Source organism: Dryobates pubescens, chromosome 2 (assembly GCF_014839835.1).
Source record: "Dryobates pubescens isolate bDryPub1 chromosome 2, bDryPub1.pri, whole genome shotgun sequence".
Lineage (NCBI taxonomy): Eukaryota > Metazoa > Chordata > Aves > Piciformes > Picidae > Dryobates > Dryobates pubescens.
In genome coordinates this window covers 38,140,179-38,161,013 of record NC_071613.1, presented here as the reverse complement: position 1 = coordinate 38,161,013, position 20,835 = coordinate 38,140,179, and the positions used below count along the sequence as shown (strand labels likewise).

Below are 20,835 nucleotides of genomic sequence, written 5' to 3'. Positions count from 1 at the left end.
AGCTGTTGAGGTCTCATCAAAGGGCTCAATTAGAGTCCGATGAGATGTGTTTGAGGGGTTTCTTCCATTAAGTTTTGCCTTGTTCCTGATAGGTAGGAAAGTGGACCAAGGGAGTTTATTTTATCAGTGGTCAGATTAGCTCCTCAAAAACTTGCCTTACAGATGGCCCTGGGGTTAGGAAAAGCCATTCGGGTAGGCAGAGTAAGCAGAGACTATAGTAACACCTTCTGGAGTCTTCAAAGACAGAAGGATGGGTGATGAAGTGACCTTACTGATGTCACCTTTAGACCATCTATTTTTGTGTTTTAGTGGTCTGTTTTGAACAACATCTCTCAACAGATCAGTGTGAGGGGCTTGGAACACAAGCCCTATGAGGAGAGGCTGAGGGAGCTGGGGTTGCTTAGCCTGGAGAAGAGGAGACTCAGGGGTGACCTTACTGCTCTCTACAACTACCTGAAGGGGGGTTGTAGACAGGCAGAGGTTGGTCTCTTCTCCCAGGCGAACAGCACCAGAGCAAGAGGACACAGTCTCAGGCTGCACCAGGGGAGATTTAGGCTGGAGGTTAGGAGGAAGTTTTACACAGAGAGAGTGATTGCCCACTGGAATGGGCTGCCTGAGGAGGTGGTGGGGTCGCCGTCGCTGGGGGTGTTCAGGGCGAGGCTTGACAGGATGCTTGGTTGTATGGTTTAGTTAATTAGGTGGTGTTGGATGATAGGTTGGACACGATGATCTTGAAGGTCTCTTCCAACCTGGTTTATTCTATTCTATTCTATTCTATTCTATTCTATTCTATTCTATTCTATTCTATTCTATTCTATTCTACTCTACTTTTCCCAGAGCTTTCATAGCTGGAGAATAGCTTGTCCTGAAAGATGTGTTTTAACTTCTCTTTATTTTTGTTGTCACAAATATGACAACTTGTTATCCAGAGAGATAGCCAAGCTATCCTCTGACTTTTCTTTTTTTTTTTTGCTCCTCGATGATATCACTGGAAAAAATGTTTTCTTTTGCCAGTTTTGAACTAATTTGTATTCTACCCCTGTAGTTTTAACTAATGTCTCTTGTGCTGTAAGTTGAGAACGCTGTTCTTGTCGCTGTTTCCAAAGCTGTGTGCAGGTGCTTCCATCTTCTCTCCTTCTCTGTATGAGTTCAGATGAGTTGGGGGGGGAGGGGGGGTTGATGTCTTCCCAGTGCCATTTTCTGTGCCATCTCCAGTTTTTCCCAGGGTGCAGCACATGCTGAGCTCTGCACTGTTGCTATAGATGATATGACAACGTCTGTTTCTGTGTTGGTTTCCATCCCACTCCTTATCAACTGTGGTACCTCACTGATTCTTCACTTTGGAGTTGTATATTGAGCAGAGCTTTCTGAGATGGTCATTTGTGACCTTTAGTCACACCAGTGCAGACAGGGCTCAGATCTGCAGTCTGGAGGTTGGCCTCTTTTCCTGTAAAGTGTTGTTTTGTGTTTGTTGTTTGAATGCTGAAATGTTTGTCCTTGTGCCATCTCCCTGGCCTGCACAGATCTGTCTGAGCTTCCATCTGGCCATGTTCAGATCTTCCCAGCTGAAGTTAGGTACAGCTCCAATTAAGCCTGCTCCTGGTATGCCCTCCCAGCACTGAATCTCTCCAACTTCATCGTTCCACAGCAGTCAGTCAAGCCCTAACTTTGCACAGGTGTGCCAGTGAGAGATGGCTTATCAGGAAGCCTTTCTTTCTCTCACACAGCTGGTGCAGAAGTTATGCATAGCCACTGCCTTGGTTGGCCCCTGCATCCTCCACTCAGCAGGTCATTTGGAGGAGGACAGGGTCCCACCAGCCTGTGAACTGCTGGAGCTGATGCACAAAGCAGCATGAGTTGGGCCATTCCTGTCCCCTCGCTGCAGTGTGCCAGGAAAATGTCCTAGGAAATGCTGGGGAGGTTCCCCAAGGACCTCTCTGGGTTAGGATCCAGGGGGGTTGAGGGCAGTGGCCAGCTGTCTCCCACGACATTCCCTTGTCCTGCCCTTTCTCCACAGGTTATGCCACTCTCCAGGTTTGCTGAGTGCCTGCCGGTGAAAGAGAAGGGTTGATATTTTGCCCAGGCCTTTAGGTCCTGAACCAAAATGGCAGCTGGAGAGTCCCCTCCCATAGGAGATGTCTTCATCGACCTGCAGCAGGTGAGGTGGGAATCCAGCAGTCGTGGGGCTGTCTCTTCCCCAGGGACTGTGCTCCTGCCAGGCTGCCTGCGGACCAGCATCCTGGCAGCTTGCTGCAGTAGGAGATGCAGCCTCTGTTCACCAGAAACAGGTCTGCAGAAAGGATGTCCCAAGGCTGCCCACAAGCCCACATCCACTCTCACAGCGAACTGTGGCGCAGAAAAGGCCTGAGATTGCTCTATGGGGTCTCTCTGCCTTCTCAAGCTGTTGGGTGGGGCAGGGAAGCAGCAGGAGGAGCTGGGCAGATTGGAATTAGACTCTTCCCGTGGAGACTGGGCTTGGGACACCCCTGCGAAGGTGAGAGGAGAATCAGTCTCACATACAGATACAAAGCTGCTCCCAAGGCACAGCTGGGAGCAGATGGAGGATGTGAGGAGAGGCACAACTCAGCTAAAGCCGCCTTGCTCCCTCTTTCCGCCCAGCACAGACAGATTTGTCATGGTTGGGCCTCTTTCTGTTTCCATGGAAACACGAGAGTCCACAACAGCTCTGCGCTGGCATTTTGGCTTTATTGACGGAAAATTTTAACAGCTGCAGCTGCTCGACAGGCAGAAAGGACAGGAGTCACCTGCCGATGCTCTGCTTGGAGCATCCCCACCAGCAAAAGGCAGAGAAGTGCCCGTGGCCTGAAGAAAGCACACCAGGGGGAGCTGGGAACCCCTAGGAGTGCTGAGAGGAAGTGGGAAGGCACAGCATGGTCACTGGTCTAAGAGCAGCTTACCAGAGCAAGGATGTTGTTTCCCAGGGGTAAATCCAGAGGTGGTTTAAGAAAAGAAGGGAATGCAGACTGGTCAAAGGGAAGGCTAGGGGGCAACAGTGAGATGTGAAGTAAGAGAAATTACAGCTAAACAAAAGGTATTTATCCCCTGTAGGAGGAAAGACATCAATGACATAGTCCCTTGATACTTGTCTCGAGAGAGAGGTGTGGAGGACTACTAAAGCTTGCTAATCTGTTGTGAGAAGCCTGCTGCCTGTCAGCAAGCCCAGCACTGTGTGCAGGATCCAAAGGGGTGTAGGGGTCTGCAGTGTTTGATTCTTGTCTGGCGACTTCTGTGCAGGGCAGAAATCATGCAGAGAAAGGCTCTCCTGGTGCCGAGGACGATGAGGACTTGGATAAGACTTTGTCAATCGAGAGATTTGGGGACCTGATAAGCAAATCAGCATCAAGCAATCTGGAGAAGCAAAGACGCAGCTACAGTGAGAGAGACTTTGAATGTAGGTTTGAACTATTGTATCCACTTCCACCTTCACCACCAACCCTTGCTCAGCCCTACAAACTCTTGTTCAGGGACCCTAGATATGATGTTAACCTGCTCTTCACTTCCTTCCTTCAGCCTGTTCCCAAAGTACTACATATGCCCAGTTTAGCTCCAGTGCCCACAGCCTCTTCCCAGTCTGTTCCCTGGCCCTGCAGGCCTAGCTACTGCCCAGGCCACTTGGCAGTATAGCTCAGACTGGGGTGTTCACTCACCTCCCCACTCAGCATTGAGGACCTCTGAAGCTGCTTGCCCCACATTGAAATTTCCAGTTTGAAACTATTTTTTCTTCCACATGGCTGCAAAGAAACATCCAAATATGGTCACAAGCCAGGCTGTCCTCAGTCCCAAAGCAGATGGCTACAGTCAGGCATGCCTGTGTCTTTCTGAATAGCAACCATAAGACCATCAGGGTTTTCTGTTCAAAGAGGACTGCAAAATAAAAATGGAGTGTGAATTTAGAATGTGGAAACAATCTCACCTGAACTCCTCTGATCAGCATATTTATTCCACTAATGACCCTTCCATGATGAAGGCAACCGTCTGCCCAAACTCACTTCAGCTGTAAATGGGAGTGTGCTCACAAGAGTGGCCATAAGCTATTGACTGGTGTAGGTGGGTCACATTAGCTTGTAGTAACAGCAGTGAAGGGCAGGAGGAAGAGGCCCTCATCCTGCAACCTCCTTGTGTGGCAGACAAGTAACAATGGTTGGAAGAGTTTCCCAGTCTCTGGCTCTTTACAGTCAGATACTGCTTATTTTATGAATTAGCTTTAATGGGATACAGCCTTGGGAGCATTACTTTCCAGGTAGATCACCAGGCTATTTTCTGCTTGGCTACTCATTTCCAGTGGCTGCTGTAAAAGTTTGCCGGTAGAAGCCTATACTCTAGTGTGCCCCAGCTGCTACTTTCTGCTTGTGTCATTTCTCTACAAAGGCTCCATTCAAACAACACTTTCTGCCTGAGCACACAGTCACACTCACACATGGCTGCAAGGTGCTGTTAGCTTTGCTGTGGGTTGAATACCTGTTCTGTGCCTGTAGGACTTACCTGCTTAGAAGCTCTGCCTATGTGCACAGGTGTGTGGGTTGGCTTGGAGGACATGGAGAATCTGCTTGAGCGTGCATGGCAGAAGCTTCTTTGAAATTTTGACTAGAGATTTGTACTGTTTGGGATTTTTTTTCTTAATAAGAGAGTTGTTCTTTGTTGGAATCAAGCTTATTTTCCTCTGAGCTCCTGATGTATCCCTGTTATCTAGGGCTACATCAACCCTGGTTATCAGAAATTTGATGCAGTTCGTATTCATAGAGCTGCAAGATGTGGTTGAGTCATTGAACCTTGAAAGATAACACACCAGCCCATGGAGGTGAATGCTCTCTAGGTTTGGAAATGTTTCCTGCCTTATTCAAAGCCAGGAATTCCTAATATGTAGGTTCTTCCTTCTGGGCTCCTTATCCAAATGACTTTTTCATATCTCTCATGTCAAGTTCAGAGGTGTAGTCAAACATCTAGCACACTGCTTTGGCAATAACCTTCCACACAGGCAGGCTCTGCAAGGGAGGAAGCAGGGATGGAGGGCAGAGGCTGAACGTGCAGGAATTGCAGGAGGGCAAGGAGGAAGAAGAGGGAAATATGAAGTCTTTTGTGCTTGGAAGAGGTATGTTTTGCCCACCTCCAGCCAAACTCTGTGGAGATGTAATTGGCTGATATGAGGAGGGCTGAGAGCAGACATAAAGAGCAGTGCTCCCCTCTGTTGCGTGAGCTCAGCTGCTTTCCATCACTGCCCTTCCCTGCAGTCAGTTCAGTTTCCTTCTGATCCAAAGGGTAAACGTTTCTGTCTTGGGCTGATGTGAACAAGCCAGAAGGAGAAGATGGACTGTGTCCTCACCAGCAGCTTTGTGCTGTAGAAGGAGCAATGCCTGTACAGTTGGGGCCTTCCTTGCTTCTTCCTATATTAAAAATTCATGGCTGACCTATCTGTGGCATGCGGAGTAGTGCTACAGGAATGCAGCAGAGGGACAGGAGGGTCTTGAAGCCAAAACCTGTGACTGAAATAGGGTACATATAATTAAGTAAAAAAAAAAAAAAAGAGCACTTTGGAGGAAATAAAGTTTTTAAAGAGCCTAAACCCTTTCCAATTTGCAGATATCTGACCATTCCAAATCTCCTCTAACTTTGCCACAAACCCCTCTTGCTGAACCAGGGATGTGTGTGAAGTATCCCTGCTGTTCCCAGGGGGGGAAATCAGGGAGAAAAGACTTGAGAAACCAAAGGAAAGGAAACATGACAGAAAAACAATGAACCTGCCTGGCTCTCCCAGGGAGCAGGTTACAGCTTCCATTGAAAATATCCTTTGAAGGTAGTTTTCACTATAAACAGATTTTGCTGCCATGTCACAGGAAAGCTGGGAAGGAACCAAATCAAAACAGACTGTGAACAATTCCTCAGGAAGAGCTGCTGAGCAAAGCCCCCTTGCAAAGTAGCTGGTGCCCCTGTGATTTCAGCTGCTCTGGGTGCAGCCCCATGAACTGTGCATCCTGCAGACTGTCTATGGGAGCCTTTGTGCCTGCAGATAGACCTGGCAGAAATTGCTTTCCTCTCTTTTGGCAGGCTGAGCTTACCCTGCTCTCTGCCTGGTGTATTATCACTGGTTTTGAGTGAAGGCTCAGAAATGCCATTAATTTCTTCTCACTCTGTAATTCCCTCGACACACAGGTCAGGCCTGTATGAATTTCTCTTTATAGATTAGTTTAAAGAAAAGTCCTTCTGGCCTGTTTTTCTATCCTGGTTTTTAAAAGACAGCCTCCTAACTGAACCTGCATTTCAGAGGCTGGTAGACACAAGTCCTCACAGTACCCACAGCATGTGGGTTTAAGTTGCACCTGCACTAAAAGGCCTTGTCTGTGGTTCCTGTGGGTATGCAGGAGGGACTTTCTGTCAAAGACTGAAGGATCAATATAAATATGGTGCATCTACTTAACCTAAAGAACACTGTGCTGGAAAGAAATCATAGAATCACAGAATCATTTATATTGGAAAAGACATTGAGTGCAACTGTAAACCTAACACTAAGTTCACCACTAAGCTGTGTCCCTAACCCCTAAGCGATGTCCCTAGAATGTTTGTAAAGGGACCACGTCATGCTTGTTTGAGAGTATGAGAAACATTTCCCCATGTTTAGGAAGGGAATGGCAGGTCATCACAGTTCTGCATAGCCATGTGGTGATGGTGGCTTTCAGTGATGCTGGGAGAGCAGCCCTGCCTTCCCCAGGGTAGTGGAGCTGCACTGGAGTGACTTGGCCCTGTGCAAGGGCTGCCTCCCCAGCTGCCCCAAGCTGGACACATCCTACCGCATCACTGGAAGAGCTTTGCTATGTCCCTGCGGGCTGGTGGCTCTCCTTGCCCTTCCTGGTCCTTGATCTCCAGACCATGCTGTTTCCTGGAGGGGTGCCTGGCAGGTTCCTCCCAGCCTCTTCCTGCCCCTGACTCTCCTTTTCTCTCTCAGTCCACCGTCAAACCTCGCACCACATCCATCATCCGCTTTCCACTCACCTCCCTTCTGCCCTCAAGTTCCAAAAGAGGACTCCCTGTGCCAGCAAAAGGAAAAAAAGGAGAAGGAAAAAGAAGAAAACCTCAGTACCCCCCTCGGAGGTCACCCCCACCATCCAGGAAGAGGACGAGGAGGGGGGAGAAGAGGAGGAAGAAGAGGAGGAAGAGGAAGAAGGAGAAGGAGAATCTGAGGCAGAGGAAGCCCACGAGAAAGAGATATCTGCAGAGTCTGAGGGTGAAGCTCGTGGGAAGGATACATCCCCTAAGCTGGAGCCCCTAAGCAAACCAAAGGCAAGGCTAGGGCATCCCTGCCTGGATGGGGGTTGGAGGCTGTGGGGAGGTGGAGTCAATGCCAAGGGGGTGCCAGGGTGTATGATCATGGGAGCATGCTGCTCAGGAGGAAGAGTTTGTGCAATATTGTGAGAAGAGTGATTTTGTCCCTGACTAGCAGATGCAGGCACTAGAGAACAGTGGCAGATAAGCCATTGCTTGGGGTGGATGCTGTGCATGACCATTTTGGCAGTGTAACATCCATGGGGGAAGATCAACATGTCTGTACTTAGAGTGTATAGGATATGTGGGAGGGGTTCAATATGGCCAGTCCCAGGGTATGAGGCACATGGGAGAAGCATTGTGGCCCATTCTAGGAGATGGGGAGGTGGGGAGGCTCTGTGTGAGAGGGGCTGGGATGAAGGCTGCCCGCCCTGACTCTGTCAGGACTGTTGTCTCTGCAGTTCACCATTGGTAGTGATGAGGAGGAGTCTGGCAGTGCACAGGCCCCTGCGCAGTTCCACTTGGAGGAGGAGTGTGGCATCCTGTCCCCAATGCCACGCTTCGCTGACCTGCTGCAGGACAAGGGCTCTGCCTCCCTCCGCAGGTAGGTGAGCAGTGCCAAGCTGTCTGCTGCTAACCCTGGCTCAGGGGTGCTGCACAGACCTGGTCCTTGGGCATAGTGGCTGCACTTTCCTGCTGAAGCAGAGGGAATATGGGGCCCAGAGGGACAGTCGCTCCCTGGGTCTCCTGCAACCTCCTTGGGTCTGTGGAATCCCTGAAGTGTGTTTTTGGGGGCACTGGGTTGCACATCTGAAGTCCCTTTCCTTCTCCTGCTGTCATGTTGACCTGCAGGCTGGGAAGCCTACAGACTCAGCTGAGTCAGGGGACCATGAGGCCATTGACTCAGAGGTGGGTCCCTAACACTGAGCACAAGCTGATCCCACTCTGTGGTGGGGTAGGGGAGGAGCAGAAGGGGCAGCCTTTAGGTTACTGGGATAGGTGACTCCTGGCTTTCCTTCTCAGGGACTTCTTGGTCAGGGCTGGGCTGAGGGACCTCAGCTGCTGAGGGGCCGGTGCCCACCCTTATTCACCCTGTTTTCAACCATCAGTCTCTTTGTTTCTTACAGCCCCCCTGGGCCTCGGGAGCATCTGCCTCGAGGCTGGGAGAAGCGCAGGCCCTGGGGCCAGGTGGCAGGCGGGCAGCGGGTTACCTATGACCTGAAAGAAAGGATGTGCATCGGCAGCATGACCACACTGGAGAGCGCTGCGTACCAGCGTGTCCCCACAGATGAGGCCGAGGCCCAGATGCTGGCATCTGCTGACTTGGATGGCATGAAAAGTGAGGCTTTGCAACTCTACTTATGTTACTATGTGCATGTCCCTTGTTTCTCCCTCCTTTGCCCTGTTCCCTAGCAGCTCCACGCCTAGTCTTCAGCCTGCTGAAGGACCTGGTCCTCACCGCCCTGTCCACCAGCCCCTGCTTGTCTGGCCTTGACTCGTCTCTCTCGGCTTTGCAATGTCCACAGTGTTGGTCCCCGTGTTTCCAGCACCTCTACCCACACCCACCCCACAAATGCTTGCTCCTTCACCTGTCCTACTGCCCTCTCTTGTTCAGGGCTCCCTGCATTTCCTTGAGACCCAGTTCTCTCCTCTCCTGACACACTTTCCCAACGACCAGCCCTCTGTGTGACATGCCAGCTCTGGCATCGCACAAAACGCGAGGTGAGGAGCCTTCCCTCTTCTCCACTTTCCTGGTGGAGAGCCAGCTACCCCCTCCAGAGCTCCTCGGTGCAGGACTGCCCCTGTGTGCTGTGTGAGGGCAGACAGAAGAGACGTCATGGAAATGCACACTCCGGGCCTGAGGACATGGAGAATTCAATAGGTTGCTCTGCAGGCTGGAGAGGGAGGGAGACACCAGAGGGGAGTGAGGGAGAGAAGCGGTGCTGCACACGCAGCCTGGCTGTCCCTGGGCCGCGGGCATCACGTCCCTGGGCATCTGGCACGAGACTCTGCAGCAGAGTTGAGGACCCTGTTCCTGAGGAGCTGGTGGAGCAGTCCCCCACTGAAGCATCCCTGGGTGGACCTAGCCTTACAGGAACCTCATCAGTCCTCAGGGGCTCCTGCCGCCAGCACCTTCATGCCCTGTGAGGAGGGGAGTGAGGCACTGGGGCTGTCCCCAGGGCTGTGGTGAAGCCCTGCCGGGAGCCAGCTCGCTTTCCACCGTCAACCTGGCTACCTCAACCCCTCCTCTGAAGGCAAGTGGCTCATGGCACCTGACCCCTGACCTTCACAAGGACAAAATGACAACCCTTCAAGTGAGAGAGGAAACAGCAAAGGAATTGGAAGGGGTCAGCAGCCCAGAAGTAGCATTAAACACCTGTATTCGCAACTCACTCGGCTATGAAGACTTTGATGAATTTGCCTTCAATTTTGAAGACTATGATTTATGGGAGGCTATCAGAAAACATCTGGGCTATCCAGGCAGTGAGCCCACCTGTAAGTACCTGCCAGAGCAAGTGACCCCGTGGTTGCAGCTGTAGATCAGAGCCCCCAGCTAAAGTGCTTATTCCTCACTCTGTGTTTGCTGTCTGCACCCTCTTTGTGTCAGGTTGGTCTCCTGGTTTAAGGGAGTTATGGTCTGCCCCACTGTGTGCCTGGGGACACTGGAGGAGCCGCCCGGTGTCTGTATGTCTGAGGTCTTTATACAGATCTGTGCTGTAGTGCTGTGGTGCTTCCCTGGGTGCATCTTGCTCAAGCAGCTCTGGAAGCAGCTGCATCTTGCTTATCAGGATGTGTCCCCATGCCGTGGCCAGAGAAAAAGCAGTTGCCTCAAGGTGTGTATAAGGACAGCGATATTTCCCCTTTCATCTGTGTCACAAGGTGACAGCATGCTGCTATTCTGTTTGCTGGAATTCAAGCTGAGCTGCGGATCCAACAGCCGAGGTGGATATCAGGTTCTCGGCTCTGCACAGTAGCCTAACACCCAGAGGAAAAAATAACCTAGTCCCTATGTCTGCAAGCTTGAGTGTGGCTGTGAAACTGGCTAATGGCAGGCTGGCTGGGGTGCCTGGAAAGGGGTAAAGAGGAAGGAAACGAGTGGGAAAAGCAGGGAAGGTGAATAGGAATCCCAGGAGTGAAGAACACCTCTCTGTTTTCCACAGCTGTTTCCATACCTGCACATCCCTTGGGGAGAGCTGGATCTCCAAGCTGTCCCAAGGGCTGTGAAGAAACTGGATCCTCAACCCCATCTTGTACAGGAGGTTCTTCCTCATCATAGTGGTAACTCACAGTTCAAAGGTGTCTTTGTGTGTCACCTTGGGAGTGACACTGTTCATAGCCATAGCTCTGTGGCAGTTGCCCTTGTCCTGATGATGTGCTATTTTTTCAAGGGATTTTAGGAGTGCACATAGGAGGGTAATGTGGTCTCAGAACTAGCCCTCTTACTGGCTTTGCACACAGGGGTAGAGAAGCAGAGTGCTTTCAACAGGGACTCCAGATACTTTGATTTAGCTTCTGGCTCCACCACAGCCTCTCTGTGTGATCTCAGGCAAAGTACTTAACATCCCCAGTCCCAGCATCGTTTTGTCTTTCTCAGCTGGTCCATCTTTACAAGCCTTCAGGAAAGAAATGTCTGCCTATGTGCTTCTGCAGGGACCAGCAAGTGGGGACTTGCTTCTGGCTGGGTCTGCTACTTGTTACTATAAATTGATAGATAGCAGTAGATAGCAGTAAAGTTCAAAGTAGAAGCCTGGAGTGAGTTGGCTCCATCAGCTGTCCCAAGCTGAGCAAATTGTACATGAAAAGTGTGAGGAATTGCCTTAGGTTCACTCAGGGAAGGATGGCTATTCTTGGAAAGGTAGAGGGGCAGATGGCTTCTGCAAGGTGTGATATGCATCCCTTATAAAGTGGGAAAATGGAGCTTGCTGGCAGTTAGCACATTCATTAATTGCTACAGCTAACACTGCAAGTGCTTGAAATAGGATGTGCTGTACAGTCAACTCTTAATTATTTCTGCACAATGAATCCACACTGTGGATTAATCCTGCAGAGAGATGTGGTGGAGGCAGAGATGCCAGAGTCAGTTCTGTGCAGAGCCAGCTCATGTCCAGCCCGTGTAACTTGCCCAGCTCCATGGCAGTACCTCTTCCAAGATCAGCTCAGATCCAGGAGGAATTAAATAGATTTTGAGCAGAACAGAGTCCTTGTTGGACCTGAGTGGGTTTCCTTGCACTCATTTTAGTGTTCAGAGCATGGGGAAGGCCATGCAGGGACACCTGGATGGCAGCAGGGATGAGCTGGGGTCCAGCTGTCCCCATCACATCAGCCAGGAGAAGCTTGGACTGTGTGCAGGACAGTAGCTTTTTCCAGAAGCCAGCACAGGGTTGTAATTTACTGTATGTTGATTAGCATTGTGCTAAGTCTAACTTTAGATATTCCAAGAGATGGAATTTCAGTCTCTTTTTTTCTCTTGCTATAACTTAACCATTGGGGTTACATGGGAAGTGTGCCTCACCTCCGTGATGCTGGGCTAGCAAGTTGCTCTCTAGTTCTGATAGAAATACTCTTGATGCCTCTTTCTGTGCTTCCTCCTTATGAATAGAGGCTAATGAAAGGAGGGAAGCAGGAGCTAGCATATGAATTGAGGGCAGTTGCCCACTGAGGTGGACCGACTTGCACAGGCACTCTGGGGAAGAGTTTAACCAGTGCAGTCGTATTTATCATCTTCAGTTTAAGCTGGTGGGAAAGGAACTTGGTCATCCCATGAAATCTGACTGTGAAAGCCAATGTAGCAAGAAGATCTTCTGAAGGAGGCTGTAGGAGATCCTATGTGGGAGGGTGACAACAGTTCATTATAGTGGAGCCACCGCAGGAATCACTCTCTGTCCTCAAACATTGTCACCAGCTCATGCTTTGCTCCTGGGGAGCACTGGAGAGGAGGTACCAGAAGAGCTGTCCTTGGCTGATTCACAAACTGAGGAGTTTGGCTTCAAGGAGGGATGGCAGAGCTATGCCCTGGGCACATCACTCTTGGGTCTCAGTCTAAGATCCTGTCCCAAGTAAGGACCACAGATGCAGATGCTTGCTTGAGATTGACTTCCATTTGGGGAAAGTGACTTTCATTTGAGGGAGGCATCAATCCGATGGGACACAAAAGGTCTCTCTGTAGAGCAGCCTGGAGCACCTCAGCTGGGCTCTGCGTGAGACTCCCAAAGCCAGCAGCCTGTTCCTAAACAAAGCCCATGAGTCCATCCTGCTCCCCCGGCATCTCCCCCAGCTGGCATTTCAGTGGCCACAAGCACTGCCAAAGGAAAGCAGTGCAGTGTGCTGCTTCTCAGTCTTTGTGGGGCTCTGGAGGTGTGCTGTCACCGGCTCGCTCTCAGCCTGCTGCGCTCCGGCTCCTCTTCCTGTCAGCGAGTGTGGGAGTCACTGGAGATGCTGGCAGGAAACTTGTGTCTTTCCATTTTATCTGTCCTCCAGACATTTGGTGGCTGAGACTGAATGCCTGTGCGTGCTTTCTAGGGCTGTTGCTGAGGAGCACTGCTCTGCAGCTTGTCATCACCATGGGGGAGCCTTGCCATGCTCTGGCTGAGCGCTATGTCTTGCTGGGCAGAGCATCCTCTGGCTCTGGTCTTCTGGGGACATGGTGAGAATGAGTCCCAGGGTGTGTGGCAAAGACAGAAGCTGCATGGATTGGAGTGAGGGTGCCAGATACCAAGACCATCTGCCCAGTGGACTGTTTGTTTTATGCTTGAGCATGTAGAAGTGGCCACCATGCACACAGGAACTGAGAGATGCACACAAAAGTCCAAGGAAGCCCCACACGTGTCCAGCTCCCAGAAATGTTTGCAGCAGTGGGCAGTTATTGGCTCCTATTGACATAGCAACGCAGTAAGTGGAGCAGGGAGGAGCCCAGCTGTCAGCAGGCCGTGCATCAGCAGGGCAGCCAATGGGGGAAAATGCCCTGAGGCTCAGTATTGATTCATTTTATATTTAATTTAGCGACCCAGATTTACAAGGAGCAAGGCCATGGTTTGCCTGGCCAGATGCTGGGTGTGTCTTTCCATGCCAGAGATTCACAGATGTTTTCCTACAACACTGAGGAGACCACTTGTCCTTCAAACCCAGTGCTTTTTGCTCTCTCCCATGCCCTGAGAGTGCAAGTCTTGAAGCTAGAGTGCAGAAAGATACGTGGAGACTGAACATTCATCCCAGCCGATGGAGAACTGCCTTTGATCCTCCAAGGAGAGGAGACCTCAGCTTTGCTTTCCAAGCAGGGCCAGCAAGCCTTGGTGGACTGAAGCTGAGCAAACCCCCTCATTCAGTAGATGCCTGTGGAAGCCTGCCCATCCTGGACCTGGGCTCTGAGGCCCCATGGGCCGTCTGTGCTGAAGAAGATACACCTGCTGTCTCTGAGTAGTGTCCAGAGAAACTGCCCTCCATGGCAACTTGTTGCCTGAGTGCTGTTTCTCTGGCATAGCAGAAGGGACTGGTACAGTTGTGGCTGGGTTTTGGTGGGGATTGGCTAGCCACCAGCGCTGGGAGTTTGGTGTTGGGTCTGTAATGCCGTCTCAGCAGCCTCTCTGAAGGCTTCAGGAAGCTTTGATTCAGCCAGCCAAACTGTAAAATGGACCTTTAGGAGGCATTGCAGTGGCACTGCAGATCATCTGGAAGCAGCAATAGTTGGAGCAAGCTGCCCAGCCTACATGCAGCTCTGGTCTGCACTGTTATCCTACAGTCTCATTGCACAATTAAATCAAACAGTCATTGATATTTCTGTGTGTCTCCCAGATCAGCAGCTAAATATTCTTCCCCTTCACTGCCCTTTATGCTTGCTGAGCACCAGGCCTTCCTCCAGTGGGAGAAATGATCCCCAGCCAGGTGTCTGCCTGTGCTAGCTGGGTGTAGACCTGTGCAGATAAGGCTTCAGGATGCTTTACATTGAAGGTTAATGCACCACTTATTTGGGTACCATAAATAAAAGCTTTTGCAATGATTCTGCAGTGTATGCACTGTCTGGGAAGCCTTCTTCTTGAAAGAATTAGCTCACAGACGTCTGGAAGAGCTGAAAGTAGGCAGATAAGTCAGAAAGGATCTTCAAAGTTCTGGAGGATGATTGCAAGTGCTCCAGCTGCCAGGACTTTGCTACCGTAAGCTAACAAGAGAAGGATGGGCTTGGATGTGTTTCTCTGCCAGACAGTGTGTTTCCACTAGACAAACTAGTGGTCTTTTTTTTCCTTTCCTGTGTCTTCAGGCCACCGTTTTGAAGATAACCCTGGTGTGAGGAGGCACCTGATGAAAAAACCATCTCGGAGTCAAATCACCAGGACAAGCAAAAAATTAGCATCAGCTCCATCTGTCAAGAAAAAGAAGAAGAAGAAGAAGTTGGATAGAAAGCCCCATGAGGTAACCATGTGCTGTCCTCCCACACTTGTTCAGAAGCCATAAATCAGGACTAGAAACAAGCACTTCATAAAGTCATAAACATGGTTTCAATATACTTATTTTTTTACATGACCTCGGGGGTGGCATTTTAGGCTCTTATTGATTATCATAAGGACTGAAAATACACTTTTTTCCCCTATAAAACCACAAAGCTTTGACCTTGGAAAAGATGCTATAAAGTCACAGGGTAGTGCTGTTGTGGAAGTTGGCAGCACAGTGACAGCACCATCTCTGCTAAGTGTGGGAATTCGGGGGGAAAACCAAGAAGCAGGCAGATGACAAAATGGTCACAGTTTGTTAGAAAGGAATTCAGCACTGTATCATTATCCTCTGCCCATGCCATCAGACTTGGAGCTTTCTGGTGCTCCATGTGCTGATGGAATCTCCTCTGATGCTACCAATGATATTTGTCCTGGCTGCTTCTGTTCACTAAACTTCTAGTTAATTATGGCAGGCCAAGTGGTACCTTGAGAACAAACCCAAGGCTTTCCACATAGTGATGCTAGAGATGTACACATCAGGGAAAGTCCATTGTCCTCTGTAATTCACACTAGGTGTTTGTGGAGCTGAATGAGCTGGTGATGGATAAGAACCAGGAGATGCACTGGAGGGAGACAGCCCGCTGGATCAAATTTGAGGAGGATGTGGAGGAGGACACAGCAAGGTGGGGGAAGCCCCATGTGGCTTCACTGTCCTTCCGAAGCCTGTTGGAGCTCAGGAAGACAATTGCCCATGGTGAGTTAGAAACCACAAGCTAGAGTTGATGTCTTACTGTGGGACAGGTTTTATTGCACAGCTTCTGTCACTGTTTGACTCTTCACTGTAAACAAGCTAGCAGCATCTGTGTCCAGGTTCTACACAGGGTCTGTGATGACAGACCATTCTGCAGCCAGTTTGCCAGGGTTTGCATTAGCCCAGGCCTGCCTCTGCTGGTTCCTCACTCTGCTTTGCAGCTCTCAGACATGTGGCAGCTGCCACATCCAGCTGTGCCTGGGCCAGCAGGTCTTGGACACATCTTTGGGGTGAAAAGGCAAATTTGGGTAGAGTGGGAATCCAAAATGAGAAAGAGGTACCATTGCATCTTGGAGCTTTTGGATTCTTTTGGGACAAGGATTTAGACAGAGGGCATGAGACAACTGGACATTTCTTGGTTGAGATTCTCTCCAGCCAAAGCTTGGCTACTGGTGGGACAACTGTGTGCTCAGAGTGTGCATGTGGTGGGGAGCATTGCACACTAGGAGCAGGGCTTTTCACCTCCTGCTGGCAGGTGCCATCCTCCTTGACCTGGAACAGACCACTCTACCTGGCATTGCTCACCTCATGGTGGAGACCATGATCATCTCTGACCAGATCAGAGCAGAAGACAGAGCAAATGTGCTACGTGCCCTGCTGCTGAAGCACAGGTGGGTGGCACATGGCTGAGGGCTGTCAGGGCTCAGGTTTTATCTGTGAGCCCCAGATGGCAAGGGAGGCAGGTCCCCTCATGGCTACCACTCTCCCTCTCAGCCACCCCAATGATGAGAAAGAGGGCTTCTTCCCAAGGAACCACTCCAGCTCCAGCATGAACTCCGTCGTGGGGAACCACCACCACAACCACACCACTGACACCTGCGTGCCTCTGATGGGGGAGGAGCGCATTGAGATGGCTGACCCCAAGGCCAATGAGACTGAGTGCAAGGAGGTGAGGGTGACATGGGGCTTCGCTGCTTCCTTTTCCACACCCTGGGGACAGCTGTTAGCTGGTGGCAGCACTTGGTATCCATCTCTGGGCCCCTTTATGGGGGGCCTTGTACTTGCAAGGGCTGGGCTCGCCTGGATCACCTGGGCTGCTGGAAATCAGGTCGCTGCGTTACGATTTCAAGGCCTAATTTTAGCCTCATGCTGTATGCAGATGTCTGCTTGAGCATGCAATGGCAGCAACAGCCCTGGCACTTGCAGGGTGGCCTCTGCCTTGTCTATTGAAGCAAGGTGTTGGGTATGCAGCTGAGACAAACCCAGTTGTAGATAGGCCAGTGGGGTGCAAGGCTGTGTAGGGAGACCAAGGTGTGGAAACTTTGTCCTTACTTATTTTTATTCTTCCCTGGCAGAAAAACCCTCATCTCCATAACTCTGAGGGCCACCGTAAATACCTGAAGCTGATGGAGAAGATTCCTGAAGATGCAGAGGCCACAGTGGTCCTTGTGGGTAAGAGGCAGCATGTAGAGTCCCCCAGCACCAAATGAGACTAGTGCAGAGCCTGGTCTGACCCCAGCTGCCTGTGCCCTCCTTCCTGAGGGGTATTCTGTCATCTTGTACATGTCCCCAGAGTTCAGCTGGGGAGGGAGCCTTGTATGCTCTCTCCTCTGGTGGTGGGATGTTTTGTTTGTCTGTAGTAAATGTGTGGGGTGCCAGGGTGGTTCCTCTCCTAAATTAAGAAAGAGGTTGATAGAAAGAGGTTGATGGACACTGCTTCTTGTAGCTGGGGCCCAGTTTGGAGGAGAAAGTCCCACCAGGCTCACCAAAATATCCCATTTTGGAGCTCAGAAGTGGGCAAGTGATGCCTGAGGGACTAATGGCCAGGCACTGATTGCTGTAAGTCCTCCCACTGTCCTCTAACTATGGCTACCCTCCTTGTGGCCTCTTCACACCTCACCAGCAGCTGGACCCTGCCCCTGGCCGGTGTTGGTTGCTGCTTGTGTGTGCCAGGTTACTTTGTATTTATGGAATCAGAGCCTGGCTGGTGGCAAGTTTTTGGGTATCAGCCATAGCACTGCCAGGAGATACTTCTGTACAAGAGGCGTGTGAGCACAAGCCTCAAGCGTCAGTGGGCGTGGTGCCTTCTGACCACCAGAGTAGTCCTCAGCACTTTGCTGCTATTAACATCTCAGCAAGGTTGCTACACTAGAAGCAAAGTAAATGTCATTGCCTATCTAGTGGATGAAAAGTTCAGACAAACAGGCTTCGCAGCTCTACCAAGCTGATGCTTAACCACCATGAGGCCAAATCAGGTTCATAAACACACTTTGAGTACTCTGATAACTAAGCACTGCCCATTTCTGAGGTCAGGCTGTCGTAGGATTTCTCGGCCACTTCGGATGGCTCAGATTTGACAGTCTAACACAGAACACAGCTACTTGCTGGACACAGATGGCAGAAAGGTCAGCAATAATGCCAGAGAAATGCAAGTGTTCGATAGAGGTTTGTGTGCAGCATGGGAAGGAAGCGGCTGCTGTGCCCGAGGTTGCAGGAGTACTTCCCAGTCTGTTAGGAACCAAGGAGGCTGCCAAGCATTGATGAGATTTGGACATTGTAAAACGAACTGTGCAGTTTGCACCGATGAGTTTTTAGAGAACTGGCTCATTTTCATCTCCAAAAAAGAAAAAAAAGTCTTAAGAATGCAGGGAACATAAGAGAAAAACAGATGAGAGCTCATAACTTCTGTGCTCTAGAAAGGAAGAGCAGTGATCCTGTGCCTGTAGGTTGGTCAACCTGATGTCCTTCTTGGACAGCATAATGGCAGAGCTGATATGGGATTTATTTAATAAAGAGCTAAAGGATAAGAATGTAATTATTGCCAAGAAGTGAGGTTTATGGGAAATAGGTCACATCAAGCAAACCTGATTTCATTCTTTGATGCGATTAGAAGTTAGTTTGATAAAAGTAACGTGTAAGAGACTTCCTTCCATAAGACAGTGGCTCAGTGGAAAACAGCCTTCTGATTTAAAATTAGCCCCTTCCAGTATAGGTCGAGGCCCATCTATAACAGGTTAAGAAAGGACTATGTGAGAAGCTACCGAAAGCAGCACTGCTTGGGTGTGATCAGGGAACAGAGGACTTGAGCAGTCCTCAGTATGAAACTCCATGCTGTATCAGTGCTCTGAAGACAAGCACAGGACTGCAAGGGTCATGGGAACCCCCAAAATCTCTGTTTCTACTGTTAAAGGCAGCTTGGTACAGCTCACCCCATTGATTAACTCTGCTCAAAACATTGCCTCCTGATAGGTTGTGTGCAGTTCCTGGAGCAGCCAACTATGGCCTTTGTCCGACTAAATGAGGCCGTCTTCCTGGAATCTGTCTTGGAGGTCCCAATCCCTGTCAGATTCATCTTCGTGCTGCTGGGGCCAAGCCAGGCTAACATGGACTACCATGAAATTGGCCGTTCAATCTCTACCCTCATGTCCGACAAGGTGAGGAGCTGACAGACAGTGATGCTGGCACAGGGGAGGGAGCTTTGTTACCTCCTCAGAAGTCGGTCCTGGGACGAGAGTGCTGAGAGATGCTGTGCAAAAAACCAGTTGGGGCAGGCAGATGTGAGCATCTGGTGTTTTTAAGAGCAGTCTAGCTTGACCAAGTAGGATGCTCGCAGACATTTGTCTGGGACAGAGAGCACTAGGCTGGGTGAAGAAAGGCACTCTGTGTAAAAGCAGGAACAAAGAACTGCCCAAGGTTAGAGTTGTGCTCAGCTGACATTTCACAAACAGAGAGGAGGGGAGGCTGAGCAGTGCCTGTGACCGTGATGCCTGGCCCAGGCCACACTGACAGCAAGACCCAGCAATGCCTGAGAACTCTCATCCAGTGTTTGGATGAAGCTTTTTAGCTGTCCTGTGGCTGGGTCATCCATGCAGAGAAACATATCTATGCAGGAGGAAAAATGAGGAGGCAGGGAGGTTTTTCTGCCAAATGTGTGCACTTATAGAAGCTCCCCATCTGCCTAAATGGTAAGAAAGAGAAATTCAGTATTGTGGTAAGCAACTAAAGGCAAAGAAAAGACAACCCAAGCTTCTGCTGCATATGTCCAGAACAGAAGAATCAGGGGTTCACAGGATCCTCCTGGCTGGTACCCTGTAACTATAACAGAATAACAAACTGCCTGTCCTGCTGCCAGCACACAGCTCTCCGTGAATGGGGGACTAAGAGATCCATTCAAGGCAGGTGGGTTGTGGCCAACAAGGGCTCCAAGCCTAAAGATCCTATCCTGGGAGTTGCTCAGCTGTGGCTGTGTTTTTAGCCAGGAGAGGTGAGGTGCCATATTCCAGCTTCAGCACTGCCTTTGTGGGCTGATCTCGCTCACTTGAGCCTCCTCTGTTGCAGGAAGAGGGGGGCAGCTGCTGCAGCTGGGGCTGGTTGTAGCAGAGTTACACAGTGGCTGGCGCCATGAAGACAGCATGGTATCATTTACACGTTGAAGCTATGGCTCCAGGGAGTCTGTGCTGCAGAGACCTTAGCTGTCTCCTACCTGCTTTACAGACTGTTCACTTGTTCATCCTTTCTTCAGCCTTTTCTTTGCAGGCATGTTCCAGAGGCACTTCCACCCATTTGCCAGCACATCTCTGCCTATCTGCAGTAGTCCTGTCCCCTCATGGTCTCCTTAGAGTCCTTCCTTGTCATCTTGCCCTCGCTGTCAGGGTGTCTCCCTTTTTCTGCCTAGTTTCCCATGCATGGCTTCCCTCATGCTGTCACCTCCTATTTTCCCTCTTTCCCTTGTGGAGACTCCCAAGAGTCTCTTATGTTCCCTATACTCACGTTTTGAATCTTGTGCTTTATTTCTGGTGCTTTAGGGCTCCACCAGCTATTTCCTCAAAACAAACCCAAGACCAGACTAGGAGGACATCAGTCTGTTGCAGAGTCCTAATTTTGAGCTGCAAGAGGAATAGGGGTTGGGGGAGAAAAGCAGGGGCAAGGATGGAAAGGATGGATAGGGAAGGGAGGGGAGACATGGTATTGGGTGGAGGTTATTGGATAGAAGGACTGGGAGGAGGGACTCAGGAGTGTGGGTCACAGAGTGGCAACAGCAAGACTGAGTTGAGGAAGCAGAATGTTAGTCTGGTCACAGCAAGCATTGTGTTTCCAGACTGTAGGTGGCTGGATGCAATCTTGGTCTGATCTTTCTCCCTTTCTTTTTTTCCCTGCACCTCCCAGCACTTCCATGAGGCTGCATACATGGCAGATGATCGTCAAGATCTCCTCAATGCAATCAATGAGTTCTTGGACTGCAGCATTGTCATCCCCCCATCAGAGGTGGAGGGAAAAGACTTGCTAAAATCCATTGCCACTTTCCAGAAGCTGCTGCTGAGGAAGAGGAAGGAGAGGGAGCAGAAATCCATGAAGGAGGGGGCTGTCCAGGAAGCCAAAGGTCTT

The 20,835-nt window shown here is 50.3% G+C and overlaps 1 protein-coding gene across 3 annotated transcripts in view; it reads left to right on the top strand.

Annotated features, from left to right (window-relative positions):
• The window catches only part of SLC4A3 (solute carrier family 4 member 3), a 35,204-nt gene that overhangs the window by 3,798 nt on the left and 10,571 nt on the right, over positions 1-20,835 (top strand). For 2 of the 3 annotated variants that reach the window (XM_054175275.1, XM_054175266.1), the window contains exons 2-13: positions 2,018-2,158; positions 3,256-3,412; positions 6,959-7,293; positions 7,737-7,879; positions 8,403-8,614; positions 14,528-14,679; positions 15,273-15,453; positions 15,986-16,121; positions 16,225-16,399; positions 16,806-16,902; positions 18,700-18,884; positions 20,617-20,830. In XM_054175275.1, coding sequence (XP_054031250.1) covers positions 2,105-2,158; positions 3,256-3,412; positions 6,959-7,293; positions 7,737-7,879; positions 8,403-8,614; positions 14,528-14,679; positions 15,273-15,453; positions 15,986-16,121; positions 16,225-16,399; positions 16,806-16,902; positions 18,700-18,884; positions 20,617-20,830 — 2,041 coding nt within the window. In that variant the 5' untranslated portion in view covers positions 2,018-2,104. Of the gene's footprint in view, positions 1-2,017; positions 2,159-3,255; positions 3,413-6,958; positions 7,294-7,736; positions 7,880-8,402; positions 8,615-9,208; positions 9,772-14,527; positions 14,680-15,272; positions 15,454-15,985; positions 16,122-16,224; positions 16,400-16,805; positions 16,903-18,699; positions 18,885-20,616; positions 20,831-20,835 lie in introns of those variants that run through there. The other variant, XM_054175281.1, reaches the window with a different exon arrangement.